Below are 22634 nucleotides of genomic sequence, written 5' to 3'. Positions count from 1 at the left end.
GCCCAGTTTGGTGGTTTAGTACTGTGGGGGACCCAAGGAGTTTAAGCAATTGATCATTTCCAGTCAAGGTGCAACTCATTTGGCAGTACTGTAAATTAGGAGACTCTTGCTGTACCTGTGGCGAAGTCATCCCTCTGAGATGTTGCATTTTCTGCTGTGAACCAAAGGAAAGCTGCCTGGAAGCAATAAAATGTTTAGTGATACATTTGCATAATCCCCAAGCATCTTTGTAATTTTGTGCTCTCTGTTTTAAAGAAACAGATGCACCCATAAGTGTAATAGTCTAGCAGAGCGTGATGTGTTTTTATGTGCTCTACATTATCTAATGTACAATCAGAACTTGTAATACAGAGTTAAAACAATCCAAATTAAAATGATTGCAAAACAGATTCTGGATGTACATTTTCCTCCCTTTTTCTTTTTTTATTGTTTGTTTGTGAGGGCTTTTTAGACAGCACAGTATGAGTGAAGCAACTTAGTTCTTTTTGAATATATTTAAAGTACTTCTTACTATGAATCATGGATAAGGGAAACTACAGAATTTATTAGATGTAAAAGGTAAAAGCCTGTTGATAAGAGGGCTCATTCCAGCTTGGATCACGTTAGGAGAATGGATATTGACCTTCATTAATACTTCCCTCATTTTTATTCTTTCAATTGAGTATAAGACTTTGGGCTGGGGTTTGGGGCTTGGGTTGTGGGGTTTTTTTCCCCTCACTGGATGGATAATTTACTTTCTCTGCTTGAAAAAACTGTATCCATTGATCAATTTTGTTTCACTTGATTCTGACCCCTTTATTTGGTGAGAACTGTGATTAAAATTCTTTTTACTTTGCCACCACGAGAAGAAATAATTTCAAAAAACAGATTCTGCTTGTTTTTATTGATTTTTAGAACTAGCAGACTGTAGAAGATTCTACTAGTAGAACTAGCAGACTAGAAGATAAATACAACATTAGAAAAATCCTTCCTCTATATACATATGAAACAGAGGGGGAAATTAAATTGCCTACTTGCCTACTCTTGAATTTTTGCTAGAGATGTAGGATAAATTAAACTTAGGCTTAAGTTTAATTTATCCTACAGAACAAGCAGGTAAATTTTTGGATTTTAAGCAAACTTGAAATTATTTTCTACTTCAAAATAAAGCCCCGCTTAATTTCAGGAGAAATATACTTTGTTACTTTTTAGAGGGGATACAAAGTGCTGTTTAACCCTTATGTTACATTATATAAAAATCTAAGGCACATTTAAAAACAATAATTAGATGTTTCAATTTGAAAACAAAACCAAAATTTTTGACTTTAAAAAAAAAATCATCCCATCAAAGCAGGTTGTAATACACTCAGGTTTTTTTTATTTTTCTGATTCTTTTGAATGTCTGTAATAGCTGATGAACAGAGCTACAGCAGAGATTTGATTTTGTTTTTCACCATCCATTTATAAGATAAAGGTTGAAGATACTTTAAATTTCCACATGTAGATCTTAGGGAGGACAAAGCAATACTCAGAAAGACATTAGGTTTGCTTATTCCTTGAATATTTAGCTGGTAATTTCTATCCTGTGTTCCAAAACAAGGCTGTTAAATAATAGACCTGTTTGTTACCATGAGCATTCTTTAGTCGGGACAATCATATCACCAACCTTATCAAAATGAGCAACTTTATTATCCTTTTTTCCCAGGTTTACCACATTTTCAAGAACAAAATGATTTAAAGGGATTGCTAGAAAGTCTTCATCAAAATATCCAGGCCAAAAAGAGAAAGAATGTAGAAATCATGTGGCTGGCTGCAACGGTAAGCTCTCTTGTTTTCAAAGAAATTGATGAACTAATCATAAACTCATTTTCATAAGCTTGCTGACATTGTAAGTGCAATGGATTTTAAGGATATGACTGGAAAACTCACTGGTTTAAGGAGGCAGATGTGCTGCAATAGTTTTTAATGTACTCATGCTCATAATCACTCATTCAACTCATAAATTTATCTCTATTTCCTGCACCTAAATTGCAGACAGTTTCTTTTTCTCACTTTTTGAACTGGTAGAACCTGCTAGAATTTGAGCGATTTGTTTCATATCCATTCTTTGATAATATAAAATTACTCAAAATATTTTTTTTAGTGTCCTTGAGGTATGATGTGGGACATGATTGAATGAATTAATTTCACAAGTAACTATCACAAAAGACGTGCAAAGGACGGACAATCAGACACAGGGAGAACACAAAGAAAATTGTTTATCTAACAGTGATTAATACTTACTTTACTTTTTCCCCATAATTCCCTTCTGTTTCACAGTTCTGTGGGGTTTGCACATACATACTAAAAAAAAAAAGGCCAGGAAAACAACTCTTAGATGTTTATAGAGAGCTCAAGCTTTTCAGGAATGTGAAATTCAGCCACGTAGTGGTCTTGGTATCTCTGCCCCCTTATACCAGCAGAGTGTTTTTGGTATCTACTGAAAGTGAAGCAAGGCTTTGTGTTTTGGGAGACTTTCAAATGTATATAGCCTTCAAGGCAAATAAATATTTGATACAAAATTATTTATAACATTCTTCATGATGTTTTATTAACACCAAGGAAAAGAAAATATTAACTGTATCTTTGTATTAATAACAGTGCTGTAACTTTCATATTACTAATAACATTTTGCCATGTTGTTAATAAATATTATCACATGCTATTGCAGTATAATTCCTTTGTAAGGTAAAATATAAGTTTTTCTTGCAGTACCAGTCTTGCAATTACTATGAAACACTGCTTTTAAAAAAGTAAAAGATACAGTATAAAATTGTTTACAAAAGAATGTGTTAAAACTTTGGGTATAGGAAGTTGTATTTTATCATCTATTCAGGGTTCCCTGAAAATAATTTCATGGGTGAAAAGCGTTCTTTGGACATACAAAGTGTTTCAGGTTTTTCATTCACTGAATTCTATTTCTCTTTAGGTTCCCTTACTTTAACTTTCTGAAATGTGTATTTCTGGTTCCAGTGATCGACACACTGTTATTCTATATTCCATTTATTTATTGAAAAAGATCTAAGAATAAAACTTTGTCAGTGCAGTAGCTGTGCAATATCACTTTTTTATTGCAGTAGAGATACAAGATTCCACATATGTATCTGTACCTGCATGTAATCACTGATATAATTGGACTGTAAGAATAAATTTAGTACAAGTTGTGTATTTCCTCTCCTCCTATGTCTCCCTGCATCAGAGCCCATCACTCATCCAGAATAATTACCTGGGATTTTTTTACTTTATTTTTAAATGATTTTTTAATATTTTAAATTTTTTTAGGACTCATTCACATCGAATAGCCCCCATGAATTGTGGACTTCCAAAGATACTAGTGCAAAGAGAATTAATCTCTTCAATGAAACAGTTAACTTCTTTCACATAATTATTTAAGAAAATTATCATATAGTACTTGTTTTAAGTCCCAGTGCAACTGTTCAAATTTTTAAACAGATTTAACTTTTAAATTTTTAAATTATATGATGGCAGAAACACTCATAGGTTCTCCTTCACTATCCTGTAACTCTTTGGATTCTAAGATTCCCTTAATTGATTCCCTGAATTAAACTTTTGAGATTGCCCTCACCATGGTATCACAAAGAACTTAAAGGGTCTAAGTATTTCTGATTTTAATAGAATTTAGTATTATTTCTTGATTTTTAATAGAATTTCTGAGAATGCAATTGGGAGGTGAAGAAACACTTATTTGCTGAACTGACACTGATCATGTTCCAGTTCATCCTGCGAGCTCTCCCATGACAGCCGATGTGGGAAGTTCCTTTTTGTGATTACTGCTGTAGTTTATTGCCTTGCCCCATTCTCACAAACATCTTGAGGTTTCATACTGCTATACCTGTGATTCTCCAGGGATAGGTGTAAGCAAAGTATTACCTTTTCTCAGGACAAATTATATCTGGGGAAAGGTGGACCCACATTTGGGCACAGAGGCTCTCCTCCAATTTTTCTTTTTCTAGTAAAATATCGTTTGAAACCATAGTATAAACTAATGGAATGGTACAACCACAGATTGATTCCTAAGGGGAGAAATCATCCTCCAAAATGTCATGTTTCCTTTATGTGTTGTAACTTTTTCAAAGTATAAGTGAAAGTAGACAATCCATGGCAGTCATTTGTGTTAAACTGTATTAATTGTGAGCCATACATTGAACAGTTTACCTGTTGAAAATAAAAACTATGTAAGTTAGATATATCTGGCTCCATACCTTCACAAGTAGTCTGCTACGTTCATGTTTGTGAGTTAAGACTTATCATAGCTTTATTCATTAGGTATTCAGACAATTCAGCTTTCATTGAACAGGGTAGTTGCTAGATTAAGTGAGGAAACAGTGAAGGTACTGTTTCTTTTATAGTTACAAAAAATTTTTTTTATAGTTACAGAAGTCCCATGTCAAATTCAGGAATTCAGTGTACTGGTACTAACACTAATAGGTGCTTTCCTCTTGAGAGATGCTGTAGCTGTCTGGATGCCCTCTCTGGGCTTGCAGAGCTGTAGGGGCTGCACAGGCTGCCTGGCTACGAGGGCTAACCTGTGGGGCCTGCCCGCGTTTCAGATTTGCCGGAAGCTGAACGGAGTGCGCTTCACCTGCTGCAAGAGCGCCAAAGACAGGACATCCATGTCAGTGACGCTGGAGCAGTGCTCCATCCTGAGGGACGAGCACCAGCTGCACAAAGACTTCTTCATTCGGGCGCTGGATTGCATGAGGAGGTAGGTGGGGCTCCCTGCATTGGAGCTAGGCCAGGACTGCCAGCACAAAGGGTCTAAGGCTGGTTCTAAATGCCCAGCAGAGCCCGAGCCTGCCTGAGCAGCAGCCTAAATGCTGCTGAGTCACCTCAGTGCAGGCTCTTTGCAGCCGTGTGTTTTACCTGTCATTAACAGTTTGGGAGATAGATAGATAGATAGATAGATAGATAGATAGATAGATAGATAGATAGATAGATAGATAGATAGATAGATAGATAGATAGATAGATAGATAATGTGAAATCTTGCAAGGGTCAGCTCACCGACTGTAGAATCTGAGCAGTAGGCTGAACAGCAGTTGCTTTTAAAAAAAGTTGTATTTCGGTTTTGAGGGTATTTTAAAAACCATTTGCACAGTCATTAAATTATTTGTTCGACATCTACACAAATACTGAGAAAGCAAAAGAAACATTTGTTACAGACGGCAATTCTTACTAGTCTATGTTATTGAAAAGAAACATCCAAGTAGGTTTGGACTGGTGGTGTTTGCCACTAATATCTGATAAATTCTTTACTGTGCTTTAGAAGAAGTTAATTAAAACATTTTTGATTCTAAATTGCAACTATGCAGAAATTGAGGCTGATGTTATCAGGAATGCGTAATTAAAAGATGTAAAGATTTTTCATTACCTGAGTCTTTGATGAATAAAAAACCTTCTTGAGCAAACAAGTGTCAATCATAAAATTAATCCAGATGCTAGATTACCTAAAGAAACTTTCCTCATTGGTTTTAATGAGCTTAATCATATAGTTTTAATCATATAATAACAGTTCTAATCATATTGTCAGTAGGAGTTTTAAAATGTGTATCCCTGACACTAGAATAACACATAACAAAGGTCACTGCAAAACCAATAGAGACTATTTTGGTCATCCTGCAAAGAAGTAACTGAATCGTATCTTGGACTTTTGTGAAACACAAATGGTTTGTATGGTGGATTTATAAAGATCCTAAAAGTAAACAATCATCTTTACGGCCTGTAATGGCTGATTCTGGACCTTCATGTTTATTATTGCCAGAGAAGGTGCTTAATGTGTAGATTAATACTGTAGGTTTACCCACATAAACCCTTTGTCCTTTGGCAGAGATAGCTGTTCTAAAGAAAAAAGGTAATTTTATAAAGAATAAATGAGCTGAGATGGCTTAGTTGTAGGTTTAGTTCACAAGGTGCTACTGATGCAGTGAGATGTGGTGTGTTGAACTGAGCTGTATTGTTTTGGATGTATTGTACCTTGCATAAATCCCCCAGTCTCTGTAGTAATTCAGTGAGTGAATGAGTTTTGTGCAGTCTTTCATAACTACATATTTTATCATTAATGAATTCTGAGTTTTCTGTGTTAAATTTTGTTTGTTGGCATTTCAAATGCTTTTTTTTTTTTTGTATGTCTCCAATAAATACAAATTATGTAAGCTACAGTAAGTTACCAGACCCAGGAAAATTAATTAATTACCTAAAATCACCATAATGTTAGAATAGTTTTGAGTAGAGTAGTAGATTGGAAAATTTTCACAGACATAAATATAATTTTAAAAAAACTGAACTTGTTAGTAAAAAAATCTAGTAGGTTTTTGTAGATCAAAATATAAATGATTCTGAGTGGGTTTATGTCATGTGACCGATTTGAAAGTTGAGAAGATTAACACATTAGTTATATTTGCAGGCAACAGTAATTTGAAGTCACAGAAGAATGTTGTAAAGGCAAAACATCAGAATAATACTTAAAAATTAAACAAGCAAACAGGTATATGAGGTTGAAGCACCATTACAAAAATGTAAAATCTATCAGTTATGCTGTAGTTTCAAACAGACAAAAGCTTTATCCTGCTTTACCCTGTATATGAATTTCAGAATTGAACTAAAGTAGGTGAAAAATGAGTTACCTAGGAAACAGTGACTTTGACTTGGGTGATAGGATTGTCTGAGGATTGAAGCAAAGGCTTTGCAATAGTGGCAGTAGCACACAAAATAATATGCACCATCAGGATAATAAAGAAATAAATCTTCTAACTATGCTGGTTGCTATCAGCATAACACTGTTCACATAACTAGAGGTTTAAAAATAAAATTTAAAAAAAACCCAGCCAAATTCCTCTTTTTCCCTTCCCAAATACTCTTTTTCCCTCATGAGTTGGTCAGTGAAAGCCCAAAAATTCCGAACAGAAGAGTAAAAATGTCAAATGGGAGCGTCGCCCTTCGCCCACGGCGCTCCCGTTCAGAGTTGGCCTGGCAGTTGAAGATGTGTCTCTGGGTGCTGGCGGGCGGGTTGGATCTTTGCTGCTCTTTTGCAAAGCAGGGTTATGCAGATACACATTGATAGAGCAGGGAGGCTGCTCACTGCCCTGGGCTGGAGTGCCTCTGGAGCAGTGTTAGGAGGGACACAGCGCTGCTGGCTGGCTGGCCTGGCAGGGATCCTCCCGCCGGGCACCTCTCCTGTCCGCAGATGGAGAAAGGAGCATCACGTACAAAGGCCTTCTGAGACAGCAGATTGGGAAGGAAAGAGCAGATAGGCAAGGGAGAGGAGAACAGCTCCTGATTTCCTCAGGTGTTTTAGCTAAATGTCCTGTATTTCACTTGAGGGAAGTTTGGCAGCTGTGTTTTTGAGGTTTGTGTGAATGAGGTCAACAGACTTGTTTGGTAGCCGTTGTTGCACTTGTCCTTTTGTAGTTTCTTTTTTATTTGATTACTTGTGCATATCTGAAAGATAATGCTGTGCATTTCTACAATTTTCATTAGGTAGTTTTAGAAGCTTTTAGAATGATTTTCACATCTAAGAAGAGAACCTATTTTCTTTCAAGGGCAGACAGAAAAAAATTATTTGCCATTTAATTTGCAATTTCAGCAGTTTTTTCCCCAATTAATTTTCTCTAGATCACTTTGTTAAACTTTGTCAATCAAATCCCTTTGTGCTGATTGCCACAAATTGCTTTTAAGCCTTTGCAAAGAACAAGTAGACATGAAAAATTCAATTTTACCATTTAGAATCCTCACAGTTTGGATTGACCTTTGAAAGGCTTCTTTTAAGAGTTAACAGTAGGAGGTAGAGACTATTGTGAACTAAGTGAGCTGTGGAAGTAAATGGTGATTCAAAAGCAGACTTTATTGGAAATGCCATAATTTTGAGATATGAAAATTATAAAGGTGCCTGTGTAGCTATTAGACTTTTTCTTTGTCTGCCAGCGGTGACACAGCTTTTGCTGTTGGAAAAGGGAAGCATGTGTTTACAGCTTCATGCTTTCTTGCCACCAGAAGCTTGGAAAAGCTGGACTCCTGTGTGCTGCTGCCTTTCAGCTTCTTCAGGGTCCCCAGAATTTTGAGCAATCCAGAAGTGATTCAGCATATTTGCTTTGGTGTACATTGCATAATTCTGTTTTGGCAAATGCTGCCTGTAGCTGTTTTTTTAAAGACTTAGTTTGTAAGTGGAATTGTTGTCTTTTAGTGATAAACTATAAAATGTTTGTTGCTTCTTTATAAAAAAGCGCTGTACAAGAATCCTTTTATTAGTTCTTTCTTTCACTTATGAAAAATGTGGTAAATGAAGCAATGATGGGAATGCACACTTTATCATTTACAATATGTAATAGATGGCTTTGTCCTCAGTCATAAGTCTGGCCATTATGATGCTGCAGTTGATGTGTACCTGAAGCAGCCATTCTATAAATAATTCCACATATTATAATTTCCTTGATATAGGTTTGTGACTTCCATTGATCTTAGTGACATGCATAGTTCAGAATGAGAAAAATCAATATATCATCCCCTCTGTATCAAGTGCTCGTAATTCACATCATATTAAAATCCTGTTTATAATGTCTCTGCCACTTCCAAGTCTCTTTTTGCAGGCATCAATATTCTTATTTTTCCCTTCACCCATACCTGAATGTTTCCTATCATTCAGTGTTAAGTCTATTCCAAGAGACAGAGAGGCACAAAACTGATTTACCTGAGTTCATTGCAGTATCTGTCACATGGTTCTATTTTTTTGGTCTTTAGAGCTGGCTACTGTTAAGGGAGGATGGACCCTGGTGGGCAACGCATAATGAAGTAGCTCTGTAAAAAAAAATAGATTTTTTTTCCCCTTTTTAAAATTTATTTCTTTTCTGAATCTATTTAGCTTTATTGTTTCAGTGACAGGATCCCTTTTGGAGGCCATGGGTAGTGAATAACCTCAGAATCTCCTGTCATTGAGCATGTTTCCAATAAAGCCTCAAAGCTTTATTACAAGCAAAGGACATGACAAATCCACTGTTTATGGTGAATCCTCCATGCTGTCAGCCTTATCATCGTTCTGAGCAGGGCACAACACCTGTCACGTATTTCTGACATTGAATACAAAATTTGACTCAATGTGGGACACATTGTTTCCCCTTGAAATGGTTAAGGATATTTCAGGGTGTTTTAGATAAATTGCCTATCAAAAATCTCACTGAAGCACAAGTTCAAAGAATGAATGATCTGGACAACAAGAATTGGGCTTTTGATGAACCAATTATAAAGAAAATATCTCCTTTTTTAAGGAGCTGTTTGAGGACAGCTTTGCTTGAAAATGAGTGAGTTGAGGAGGAGGAATAGCTGTAGCAGCTCTTTAATCAGGGACTTTGAGGTGTTCTGGGTGTTGAGGTGCACCTTGGCCAGGGAAGAGCCTGTACCAAACACCAGAGCTGTAATTGCCACATGGACTGGGAAGGAGGAGCAAAGGGCCAGGATTAGAGGCAGGGATGATCCCTGTGCAAATCTCTCTGTGCCTTTCAGCCATCTCCCAGCTTTCACCCTGCCCCTGTGAGCTTGTGGCAAGAGATGCAGCACATGAGGAGTCACACAGAAGAGGAGGCACAGGTTCTCCTCCAACTTTTTCCTGGCCCATCTGACCTCTTCCACCTTTTCTTTTTTCATTTAAAAGTATAAGCACGATGCAGACAAAACTTTAAAAAGGCAAGCCTGACTTCCAGTATAGATTTTTACATCATTCTATGGCTCTTTAGAAACTTAACATCTCTATTTTGAGGTGGAAGCTGTAGATGACTTGCATCACCTGATGTACTGATATGAGCCTGGGCATTAAGTAGCAGTAAGGTCCAGTTTTGGTGCATTGAACTGCCATCCATTTTGTTTTCTAAAACTTAATTGCTGGTTTGAGGTTTTTTAATAGCCACAGTGTGCAGAGGAAAAGAAAACAAAATGAGGAGAGATGGCCACAGGATGTAATGAGAGTCAGTGCCATTGGACACCTTGCTGGAGCCTTTTAGAATTAAAGTCTGCTTCTGTCCATCCTTCTGGAAGGAAGAGGAGGCTTATAGACAATCATTGTGGGCAAAATATCAAACAGTAGTTGAAAAGGCTTTTATATTAGAAAATCTAGACTTTTCTAATATAACTTCTGAATTTCACAGAATTGAACTTTATAATGTATCTTTAAAGCAAGTCTCAGATTTTAAAGACTTAAACCAAGGAAAAAAAATAAAAGAAAGGTAACCCATGCACACTTTATTTGCACTCTGGAAAGTCCTGAGGTTCAGACTTCTACATAGACAAACTAGGCAGTATAATTGGCAGTTGCTCTTTAATATAGCCTCACATTATATGAACCAGTTTTGTCTGCTTCACTGGGGTCAGATGTTTGAGTTCATGTTTTGCAAGTGAACATTGTCTAGCTGACTGCAGAAGTTTCATTCTCCTGGACCTCATTTCTCCAAATTCTTCCCAAGTGCCGTTTTCAGACTTCTTTCTGATCAACGCCCTAGTAGTCAGAGTCCCGAAAACTCTCTCATATGATTTTTTTCATCTTCCTCTTTTTTACTACACTTTTGCTTGAATATTGCCCTCCTTTCTCCTCTGCATGTATGGCTGCTTCTTTTTTCTCCTGTTCAGAGTTTGGGCTCTGGCCTCAGTGACAGCACAGAGAGAACAGCAGAGCCAGTCCCCTGCCTCGTGGTTTTGGCTTCATCCTCTGCAAGGGAAAAGAATAGCAAGGAAAAGCCTTATCTAGCTCCTTATCCTGGCATATGTTGAATCCTCAAAGTAGGTACCTGCTGAATTTTAACAAGGCTTTCTTAGGAAGAGATTTGAAAGTCTTGCAGGAACATGCTCTTTTGATAGTTGCATCTCTCACATCTTTGTTATCTTGGTGCAGGATATCAAATCCTGTTCTTCAGCATGAGGATACTAGGAATACTCTCAAAAAATAGGGGGGAAAAAAGATGTATTTTTTTCTTCTCTAAATGATATTGTAAGTTTGGATTTTCCCATTCAAAATGAACTAACAATTGTGAGAAGACCCTAAATGGAAAGCATTGTGGAGCCTTAATTATAATTACTTTTCCCTGGAACCTGTAATAATATTCTTGGACCAATCACTTGGGAGGAAAGGGTTTTCAAGGGAAGACACTGAAAACCTTTCCCACTCCTTGCAAAGAATATTTAGGGAAGTGACTCAGTCTACATTGATGTAGCAGGCAGTAAACAAGAATTCTGAAATAATGCTTAGTTTTTCTATCAGTGTGTGAGGGGAAGGTAGAGCCAACAGAAATCTGTATTGTCTCTACATTTTGACACCAGTGTTTGAGGAGTCAGTCCTTGAAATGCACCTGCTCCTTCTTCAGTGACTACTTAGGGAAGGTGAGCTCTTCAAGAGGACTCATAACGTGACAGCAAATTTTATATAGTAGGAAAAGATATTAATATATCAATTGCAGTATATGGTGTTTTATGATATATTAAAAGAAGTTCCTTTTCAGTTGAAAAAGAAAATTTTAGGCAACATTTAGGTTTCAGCTTTGTGACAAGAAACAACCCTTGACTCCCTGTGATCTTTTTGCTGAAGGGCCCCTTTTCACTTTGGCTTCAGGTTGTGTGTGCCAGAGTTCTCCAAAGAAGAACTCGATTAATGGAATTCCAATCAAAAACTTGCCCTACTCTGAGTTGTTCTGCTCTGATTTGAACTTTTTATTTCTCACTGAGATATTGATGAGGTAAACAATCTGTTAAGTAGGCCAAAGTTGTATTTGTCATGTCTTGGTCCAAATGAGAGTACAGAGAACTGAGCTTTGTCTTTGCTCTCTGTGAATATTTTAATTATTCAGTATAGACAGTGAGAAATGTATGAAATTAATTACCATGTGCACTCTATGGTCACTTAGTTTTTAAAATCAGCCCAATGAAAAAACCTTATCTGCTAAATTTGCTTTCCCATTTAGTGCCACAGTCTGTGTTTGGATGCTTAATTGCGCAGAAGTTAATTAAACACTGCATTTCATTAATTACAGAAAAAAAAAAGAAAAAGGAAAAGGAAAAAGCTTCCTATAAACCTTTTCTAATAGAAAGCATTTCTGTCACGTTTGCCATACATATATTGCAAGTTCTGGATTTCATACATATATTTCATACATATATATTGCATAGTTCTGGATTTCACCTGTCGTGATTAGACAAATCTAGCATGCAAGTAGTTAGATTATTGTAAAATATTGTTTGGTGTTCGCCTTTGAGATTCTTCTAGTTGCTTATGGAAAACTTCATTAATTTTCTCATTCATTTAGTGCTTTATTGCTTATTTAGAGCTTCCATGAAAGACTAGGTCTTAGCAGAAATCAACAACCAGATGTATTATAATCACCAGACTGAGTAATACCGGGTTTCTTCCTGTTATATTTCACTTTAATTAAGATTTCCTGAAAGAGTGTGTGGGAAAAGTCCTGTATGCATGTTCATTATCTGTTGAAAATCCAAGTCCTACAGCTGAATTACCATGGCTTTGGCCATGTTCAGCTAAATCTCAGGAAGAACAACACTGCCAAGTCTAAAATTTAGATAAGAAAGAAGCAGGAAATGAGAGTAAGAGGGCGGTAGTAGCATACAATAGCTAGTTAAAGCTATCAAACATGAAATTTCTTCAAGAAGTTACTGGCCTCTAAAACAGTGTTCTTCTCAGAGTAATATAACTTGGACAGGGAGGGCTCATAACTTCCTGTCTGCAGTCCCAGCAACCCACAGACTGTCCTAAGGTTGGAGGGGGCACACAAGGGAGAAGCAACCAGCTGCTCTTCCAAAAAAGGTGGTTTTGTAATAGAAGATTCTGCATTCCTTCAGGAGAAAGATGATGGAGTGTCAGGCTATAGCTCTGGCTGGCTTGTAAAGGAAGCAGATAACAGACATTTCTAGGTTTATCTTTCCTCTCATTTTAGACTCCCTTGATCCCTTCATAAACTTAGTTTCTTATTGTAGGAATGCTCTCTGGCTCAGATAATCATCTTTTCTTGTCCAGAAGCCTGGTTTCAGTTTTTCTCCATAAATTCCATCCCTTGGGATGCTGTGCTGGCTCAGGGCCAGCCACCATCTCTAGGGACTAGCCTAGTGCTTATTATGTACCTGACATGAGAGAATTCAGCATTCAATCTCCACATTATCTTTTTCCATTTATCATTATTATGCATTCATTAGGGGACCTGGCACATTCTGTTACACAATTGTGCTTTCAAATAGTTAGGGTCCTATTCAACTTCAGACACTGGATCTGAAATTTTCTACCTCAGGTTCTTTAGGGAAAGAATCTAAAATCATGTTGGATACCAAAATAAAAAGGAGAGATGTAATTGTCTGTCATCATCACCCCCCATATTTTATAACCATAATTTGAGGAACTGTCTTCGATGTTTGGGGGTTTTCTCCCTTCAGTCTGCTGCCTTTTTCTTTTTCCAATGAGCATTTCTCTGTTTCTTACTCTCTTGCAGTAACATCTTAGTGTGTGGTATTTTTATAGAAACTCTTCTGACAGTGGCTTTTCTCAGCTTAGCTGAGGGAGTTAGTTTTAGTGGTAGTTTCTACTTTTTGCTTTCTGTGGCAGCTCTGGTTTGGTGTGTGACATTTCATAAGTGTGTCCTTATCATTACAGCAGCCACTGGTGACCTTTCACTGGAATACCTGGCAGCAACAAGTTGTTTCTCAGTGTTAACCTGCAATACAAGTCCTGGTCACTGTTTGCAGTGGAGTGACCAGGGGAGTTTCCATTTGGATTATTATGTACCTATTATGTATTTCCTACTTTCATGATGTTATCTGCAGTCAGCTGGAACTAAACCCACTAATGGAGCCAGCAGTATTATATTGCTATCCTGTTCTCTGGATCATCCAGAGATAAAGCTGGGAGATCATTTTGGGAACTTGCATTCTTAATAGTGGAAGTCTCTACTGTAATTTGTATGCAAAGGAAGCACGTGTTTATAAGGAAGTTAATGCAGAGGAAATGTTGGAGTCCTGCCAAAGTGCCCAGCCAACTCCACAGCTGACTCCTAATGACAGAACAGTTAAAGTAGCTTCTGCAGCCCTGGGACTCAGTGGTGCTGCAGTTGTACTGTGGTTCTAAACAAGCCCCTAATGCCAAAATCACTGGGCACTGCTTTGGCTGTGCATCTGCAGCCCTGTTCCTGTGCCCTGGTCTAGGTTTACTTCCCTGCCAGCTTGTCTCCTCTCCCCAGCCTGGATGTTGGCATGTGTGTATTGTCTTCCAGCAGTGGGAAAAGCACTTGGCTTTTCTGCTCTGTTGGAGATGCTCCTAATGCCCCAGGAAGATGCCAGAGCACGTTTCTTCCTCTGCAGAGTCTTGTGATTCCAGGCAAGGCTTAGCCAAGATTTCAAGTCTGAGATCAGAGCGTGGGAAGGTAATCACTGTTCCCTCTCTCTTCTCTTAAGGGATGACATACTTTGGTATATATTTTGTTAGGTTGCCTCTTACTGAGGGAGACAATGCCTCTGTGTGTGGTACTCAGGAACTTCACTTATTGTTCTGTGAAATTATTGTGAAGTACATATATAAGAAATCTTCCTTTTCTGCCCCTCTCCTTCATCATATGGGTTCCTGATGTATCATCAGCTTTAATTTCCTGCTCCAGCCTCCCCTTGACTGCATGTTTCCTTACACTTGTGAGAACACTGTAATGTTTGAGCCTTCTTATCCCACATTTCAGTTTGGCTGAACTCAGTCCCTGTGCCCAAAGAGGAAATGTACAGATTCCTGTTCCTTGCCCTCACACTAAGAGCTAGCATGTTCCCTTTTGCTTCTGGAGAAAGACAGGCTAAAAAGACATCATATTATCTGCAATAGATCAGTGAGATACACCTGGCTTTAAAAATTTATATATTTACTCTTCAGCCCCACTCCAGTCTGCATTTTTCAGATTTGAGGAACTTGTTTAGATTACTAAAACATTGAAAAGACTAAAGTGTAATCTGATCACACAGTCATGTATTTTATAAAACCCTGTTCTGGATCATCTGGTTAATAGTTTGTGTCCTGGGTGAACTGACAATCTGATGAAAATATATAATTCCTGTCAAAATATTGTTGGGTTTTATATTTGTTTTGTAAGAATCATTCCAAAGTTGGTGGTTTTTTAATTTAAATTCCTTTATAATTCTTTCATAACTGTTGACAGCAGAGCATCTACAGAATACAAAGTAATCAGCTCAGAAAGGTTTGCAACTTCCAGCAAACTGCCTTGTGTGTGCTAAGTAAAATATGTGAGGATCGAGAGTAGTTTGTTGTGGAGTGTTTTTCATATGTTTTTGGTTTTGTTTCTTTAGGATTTTAGCTCATGTAGTTTAACCAAGACTGGCATGGTCTCTGTTCTAAGTTTATTTCTTCTAAATGGCTGTTACATTGAAAGCCTCAGGAAAGCAAATAAAAATGGCTAAACTGGCACTGTGGCAGAGGCATTATTGGCTGGTTTTGAAGTGATCAAAGTAGCATCAGGCAGAGGCAAGCAGCTACAACAATATCTCATTCTCAAAGATCCATTAAATGATTCTGAAAATCCACAAGAGACTGCTTTGATAATATTGGCTATAACTGGTTTGAATATTTATTCCGCTTGCACTTTTTAAAGTCAAATGTTTTTTGACTTAAAAAGCTTATAATTGACAACCAAAGGACAAGAGAAAAAAATGCACTTGGATCTCTTTGAGTTTTAAAGTGGGAGAAAACCAGTATAGAGGTGCCAAGTCCCTTATGACATCATAGTCCTTCCTTTGTTTGAAATTTAATTTGAATCTACTTTTTCTTTAAAAGGGCCTCTTCTCATAGACTGTTTTGCTTTAAATAAGAGTCCTGTGGCTGTACTTGAATGTGCAATAGCAAAGCTTGTAAATAATGCTCATTACCTTACTGACATTGACTATTCTGCATAGTACTAATTCTGTTTCACACTCCTTTCTGCTACTTGGGTTCATGCTGACACAGCAAATGCAGCAATGCTGGCTGCACAATTCAAGGCTCTCTGCCTTCTGGACATTGCTGAACTGGTGTGTAAGCTTCTGAGTGTTGATGGATAGTCTTCCCTCAACATCATCCTGAATAAAGTTCTCTCTTGCTTTCCTGCTGTGTGGTTGCCTCACGGAGAAAGGTGCTCCCTATGTCACCTTTCTCTGTGAAAATTTGCTATCACAATGATATTATCAGCAAATTTGTAGATAATCACAATTTTAAACTTAGTTTGACATTCATTTGCTGAGTGAAGACGCTTTTTGAATTTATTTTTAAAGCAAGTTGGCACATATCAGACCACAATGATGCTGTTTATTTTCTCTCCTGTGCCATGCAAGCAGCCCAAGATGTGCTGCCAGGCAGAGGCATTTTGCTTTTACTTCTGTAGGATTGTTTTTCCCCTGTTAAATTGCATTGATGCATTCTGTAAATACTGTCATGCTCTTTTAGCAGCTCACATCCTTCTGTTCTTTCTTGGAGGGATTCATAGAATCATGGAAAGGCTTGAGTTAGAAAGAACCTTAACAATCACTTCATTCCAATCTCCTGCCACAGGCAGGGCCATCTCCCACTAGACCAGGTTGCTCCAAGCCCCATCCAACCTGGCCTTGAACACTTGCAGGGATGAGGCATCCACAATTCCATTAAACCCTTAGTGGGAGTACAGCCTTATGCTTCATGCTGTCTTTGCTCTGCAGAAGAATTAGAATACTGTGTTGTGACTGTGGTTATTGTCTATCTGACTGTAATTTGCATCATTTCAATCTAGTAGAGCAAAAGTCAATAAAATATTTTTCTGGCTAATGGGGATTGAAAGCACCTTTTGGTGATGCTTTACAAGGCAACATTGCATACATCAAAGCTTTGCTTCCTAAGTGTGTTGGTCTGTGTTATAGTGCACATAATATGCACACACACACATAATTATGTACAAATGCAGAAGTGTAGGAATTAGTTTGTCACATTGCTGATTAATTAGATGACTTAATGAAGCGAATTATTTAAAATGGCTTACAAACTTTGCAAATCTTTTTCCAAGATAGGAAAATGGTTTTAGAGTACTTTATTTCTGCATCACCGTGGTTTCTGATTGGCAATTAAAAGGTAATTAAAACACTTGAGATTTTCGTGTCCTGTGTTGCCCTGTAGGTTTATTATCTTCATGTGGTGATCTTTGTTTGTAAATGAAAATTTTGGTGGGATAGAAGCTCTAGGAAAATGTGGTCATTTCATACAATGTGATCAAGTTCTTGTTCTTGGTTTTCAGAGAATCTCGAGTGCAGTAACATTTTTCAAATCAGACACATTTTCTCACTTTTACACCAAGGGTATTCACTGGCAAGACAATGCTGGGTACCATAGTGCAGAAAAGTATTTGTAGGCTTAGAGGACTTTTTAAAAATCTTTTTGTGACAGATGTATCTCAAATTTTCTGTTTTCTATCCTAAGGGCAATCATTCTTCCTGCTGTCACAAAGCATCTTCTTTGGTGCAGCACAATAGGGATAACAAAACTCATTTCAGTCTTAACTTAATTCCAATCTAAAAAACTTGCAATGAGGTGGTAATGAACTTGAACTCAGTACAGATTACCTCCTGCATGCTTACACAGATGTTCAAACACAAGACAGATATTTTTGAGACATTGTTCTATTCTGAGAGTGTTTTTCTCTTGAGCAGATTAAACCCTGAAATTTTCTGCTTTGCTTGCTGTTGCAGCTAATACAGTAACACCATTTGGAGTTCACCTCCTAGGTTTGAATTAGGTCTACATAAATTCATACCGAAAAGAAGAAGAAATGATCATCATGGTTATCAGGATGAGATCATTGTAGCAAATAATAGGTTGGTAAGATAAAGAGACTGATCCTCTGATCAGACCAATCAAAGCCATTTGGAAAGCAAAACTCACACATGTTTCATAGTCCCAGCTGTGCAGTCCAGTGAGTACTGTGTTGATAACAGTGACCATCTTCCTCAAGTGCTTTGAATTTTGACGTGTTTTTCTTTTCCAAAACACTGGCTTGTGCCCCATACACATACTACACTCACGGACAAAAAGCCAAAATAATAATAATTTTTATTTTACGTGAACTAAAACCGTAATAGCTCTAGCAAAGTCAAAAGAATGACGCCAGCAAACACTGGCTAGAAATCTGCTGTCAGAGGTCTGTGGTGAGCCTTGTTCCATGCCCTGCTCTAAGCAGCTTCAGCAGCTGTATGCCAGGTAGGGAAGGGAATGCAGATCTTTATGATGCTGTCATCAGTCCTTTCTGGCCAGTCTGCTCTCCACTAACAGTCCACACCAACAGTTAAATTAAAAAGCTGCTTCTCCCCATGCATTCAGGTTTTCAGGCACAGATGAGATATCCATCCTCCCCAGATGTGGCTCTCTGTGGTGAGGACTTCACTGATCTCTATGCTGATGTGTAACCCAATGGAATAATGGGTCCACACTGGGCTAGGAAAAGTCTAAAAACCTTCCTGCAGACAGGACCAAGACCTGGTATTACTGTGGGCTGCTTTATGCAAATACTACAGCTTCATTGTTATTGCACCACAAAATGCATTAGGCATCCAATTTCCTTTGTAAATGAAGCAATATATTACTTCAATAGCTACTTTTGAAGCTTTCTGCAACTTAAACCACAGATGTTAAAACTATTGGAATTAAATGAACCCCCTCTGAATTGTAATCCTTGAATAGACTAGAAGGGGTTTTTTAATTATAAGGTTTATTAAATTAAAAATATACTACAATGGAGTGGAAAAAATCAAATGATCTTATATGGCAAAAATAAAAACTTGAAGCTTGCTATCCATACTCCATTGGTTATGGAATGCCAAAAGATAAATAAAATACATTTAATCTTGTTGCAAAGCCTAATGTTGTGTTCCACATCATAATGTAGCCCAAAACTGACAATTCCTGGCTCATAAATCTCTTAGTTTTTCTTTTATTCACACTATAGATAAAAATCAAGTCTGTCCTTCAAAAATACTCTGTTGCCAAGTGAGCCTGAAAGTTTATGTTGTTATCCATCATGTTTGACTATGTTTATGGTGCTGGAGATAAAATCTAGGCTTGTGAGCTTCATTTTTTAGGGGATACAGTGGCAGTGCAAGTATGGGCTGGAGATTATAAAGCTCTTTGAAGATGAGAGGGAAAAAACATTGGGCAATTGGCATTGGAGAAGTTATTTTCAAAGACCACTGAAGTCAGTGCAACACTTAGAATCAAGCTGTTTCTGTCATAAAACTTTAGATACCTATTGTATGAATGCCCAGTTAAGGACTCAAGTTCCCAATACTCTCCTGGGGAGAATAGTTAGTAGCCTGATTTAGGGGCCCTGAATCATCCTGAGGATGTTCTGTAGAAGTAGAGGAAGCCTACTTAAATTTGGCACCCAAAGACTTGCTACTTATGGTTAAGGAAGGTTGCCTTTTAAAGGAGTTGGATCAGATCTCAGAAGTGTATTCTGTAGTTATCATCTAAATACCTGAAGGTAAAATGAAGGGATGAGGGCAGAACTTAGCATGAGGAAAATTTTGCTTAAATATTTTTAAAAGCACATCGGAACCTGATGTGCTTTTAAAAATATGCTTGTCACTAGACACTAATTTATTTATTATCATGAGGTCAAGGAAGCCAGAAGTTATTAGAAAGAAGAAATATGTAAGAAACTAAATGTGTACTGTTCAGTTACTTTAGCTGCTCCAACATACAGGCTGCTTCCTTTGCTTGTTTGCTCAATTCATAGGATAAGATAATTACTGCATGCTTTGAAATAAGGGTAAAAGTCCACTTTGGTTACTTTCCTTGTTTACATAGAGAGCAGTAGCCATCAAGAGATGTAGTTACAGTGCCCTTATCCTAAATTGTTGTTTATTTTCATAGAAAAACTTGATTTGATAACTCTTCCGGACAAAGTTACTTTAACTTGCATAATTTCAGCAACATTACAAATTCTGCAAATATTTAGCCATTTTGAGTAGATACATGTGCAGAAGTTATACTTCTATACTGAAGAACACTTGTTCAGTATTTCATTACATGTTGCTCTAGTTTTTCTACCATTGTGATTTGATGTGTTTATTTTTGAAAAAGAACTTATAATCAGTGTTCCTTAGTAAAAATATGCAGCTAATAATTTGAATGAATGGGAGGGAGAGGAAGCTTTCTAAATAAAGTATGTCCTGTTTATGGAAGCAAGTGTTTGGTAGAGAGCTCTTTCCTTGCCCTCAGGTTGTCTGTTGCTTCTTCAGTTGTTAAATTACTCTGTACTCAAGAGAACATTATTGGTCAAATCTAAACCCATTATTTTTCCACTGAAATTTCCATTATCTGTGAGCAATTCCATCTTGGAGAAGATTATAATATTTTTCATATTCTGTAGTGTTCTGCATGTGTTTCATTACTGTGCACCACACATCAGAAAATGTCATTTATTATTTCATACATCAAAATACTCTGTCTGCATTTATGAGCATTCTTGTCTGACAAGTGCCACTGCTGGCCTGCACTCACATGTCTTTAGCTTTATTTGAATCTCATATCTGCCATCATTAACAATTCATGCAAGCAGGAAAACCAAAGGAAGTAGTTCAAGGAATTCAGAGTGCTTGCTTTAACCAACTCTTATGTTCTAAGAGGGTAGGAAGGATATTGTGAACCACGTGGTACATAAGCAGTGCACAAGCCAACCCCGTCCCCTGTGTACATTAATGAGATAACAAGAGATACCTGTAGCTCAGCAAAGATAAATTTTTTTAAATTGCTTTTGCTGTTTAATTGCAGCTTTTGTGTTTTATAGATTTTATTTAAGCTGTCAGTAGCTGTACATTGATACTGCATTTAACAAACACAGAATTGAATACAAATAAAAAGAGACAAGTGGACTAATTTCCATGCGTTTACCAGGCTCTGACAAGATGATCTGAACTGATAATAAGTTTTTAATAAAGGGTAATTGAGAATAAAGCTATAAGAATAGTTGAGATCTTTAAAAAGAAAAACGAAATTGTTTAGTTACCAGAAGCCTGTAAGTGCTGTCCAACAGACACAGAAGCTCAGGATTATCCAAAAAACAGGGACAGACTGGACAGACTCAGCCTGTTGAGAGGTTTTTAGAGAGTGGCTGCACTTTTTCATAGTCCACTGGCCATGAGCAAGTGCTAGAGAGGACTGTGAGTGCTGACATCCCTCACTCACCTGGAAAGGCAGTTTTATTCCTAATGAGGATAATGTGGAGTGAATTGCAATATAATTGAAGGGCATTAGCATTTATTAGAAATTTAAAAGAAAGCCGAATTCCTTAAGGCCTGACGTTAGGGACATTTGGAGAGGATGAAATGTTTCTCATTAACAAGCTATGTGCTTGGCTGCACTGGAGGTTTTTCTGTATGAACACCTGGCCTCTGGCTTGTATTTATTCGATCCAAACACCTGAAGCATATGAATAAGTGTTACTGGTTTTCCTAGGGATTAAAGAAAGCATGGCCAGAAACATGAGCAGTACCAGGATGTAATGTGTCTCAGACACATTACATATATGAATGTAATACAAATGTGATATGAAAGTGATCTTACATACATATAAGAACATAGTTGAGAACTTTATTCTTATAAAGAGAGTGTAAAATCAGAGGCACTGGCATTGTCCCCAGCACAACCTCAATCTGTGTGTTGAGGTTGTGCTGTAACTACAATATTTTGTAGTTATTTCAAAATACAGGGTTTTTTCTGGAAAATTGGAGCAGTGTTTATCTAAAGGCAGAGCACCATGAGATGATGAAACTCTGAAATGTTTCTTAAACTGTTTTCCTTCCAGTGTACATAATAAGCAGTGCATATAATAGAGCAGAAAAATGCACTGTAGACAAAGATCACTCTCCACCATCCCAGTGAGAGATTTATACCCACTTGCTGCCTTCTGTGTCCCATCCTGGGGAAGGAAGGAATTACTCCAGCATTGCTATTGACATGCTGCTTCTTCAGAAGAAAATAATAATGGATGAATGTTTCCCCCAAAATCTTAGATGTTTCCAATTTTTTTTTTATGTTTTGGATTTCTCATAGGAAAACACCCTCTGTTCCCAATTACAAGCATTTAAGAATAGCATCCATTCCACTTAGTTGTGATTGCAATTGCCACCAAATGTGGAAAGCCCCATTGCTGTTCTGCTTGGCAGTTGCATATGTGGCTTGTTGAACATGTGCTTGGGAGCATTCAGACTTAAAATATCTCAAATCCAGAGACTCCAAAGGTTCAGGAATTGGCAGATTCTCTAGAAGGTCCCAAGGCATTGTAAACTCTGGTGATAATGTTTCCATACTACTGGTCATGTGCTTGAGAGAACCCAGTCTACAACACAGGACAGACTGACTTTATAAAAAAATTAATATGGATCTGATAGTTCACTCCAGGTCAGGAAGTAAATTGCCATTTTTTTCATCTGTCAGAGACTTAGCTCATGGTTAAGTGATGCTGACAGTGTAGTGAACTCCTCTTCTGCTCAGGGAGTCCTGAGCACAGTTCATAGAGCTTATCCTGAGAACTGCATCTTTGATCTTTGGCAAACTGACAATTACTGTTACTGCAC

At 37.4% G+C, this 22634-nt stretch overlaps 1 protein-coding gene across 5 annotated transcripts in view; it reads left to right on the top strand.

The window, feature by feature from the left end:
- The window catches only part of INPP4B (inositol polyphosphate-4-phosphatase type II B), a 291680-nt gene that overhangs the window by 253105 nt on the left and 15941 nt on the right, over positions 1 to 22634 (top strand). For all 5 annotated transcript variants that reach the window (XM_066549472.1, XM_066549473.1, XM_066549476.1 and 2 more), the window contains 2 exons: positions 1685 to 1797; positions 4590 to 4744. In XM_066549472.1, coding sequence (XP_066405569.1) covers positions 1685 to 1797; positions 4590 to 4744 — 268 coding nt within the window. The remainder of the gene's footprint in view (positions 1 to 1684; positions 1798 to 4589; positions 4745 to 22634) is intronic.

The sequence above is a fragment of the Molothrus aeneus genome, chromosome 4 (assembly GCF_037042795.1).
Source record: "Molothrus aeneus isolate 106 chromosome 4, BPBGC_Maene_1.0, whole genome shotgun sequence".
Lineage (NCBI taxonomy): Eukaryota > Metazoa > Chordata > Aves > Passeriformes > Icteridae > Molothrus > Molothrus aeneus.
The sequence above is the reverse complement of the archived record's forward strand: the minus strand, read 5'-3'. Positions and strand labels throughout refer to the sequence as shown.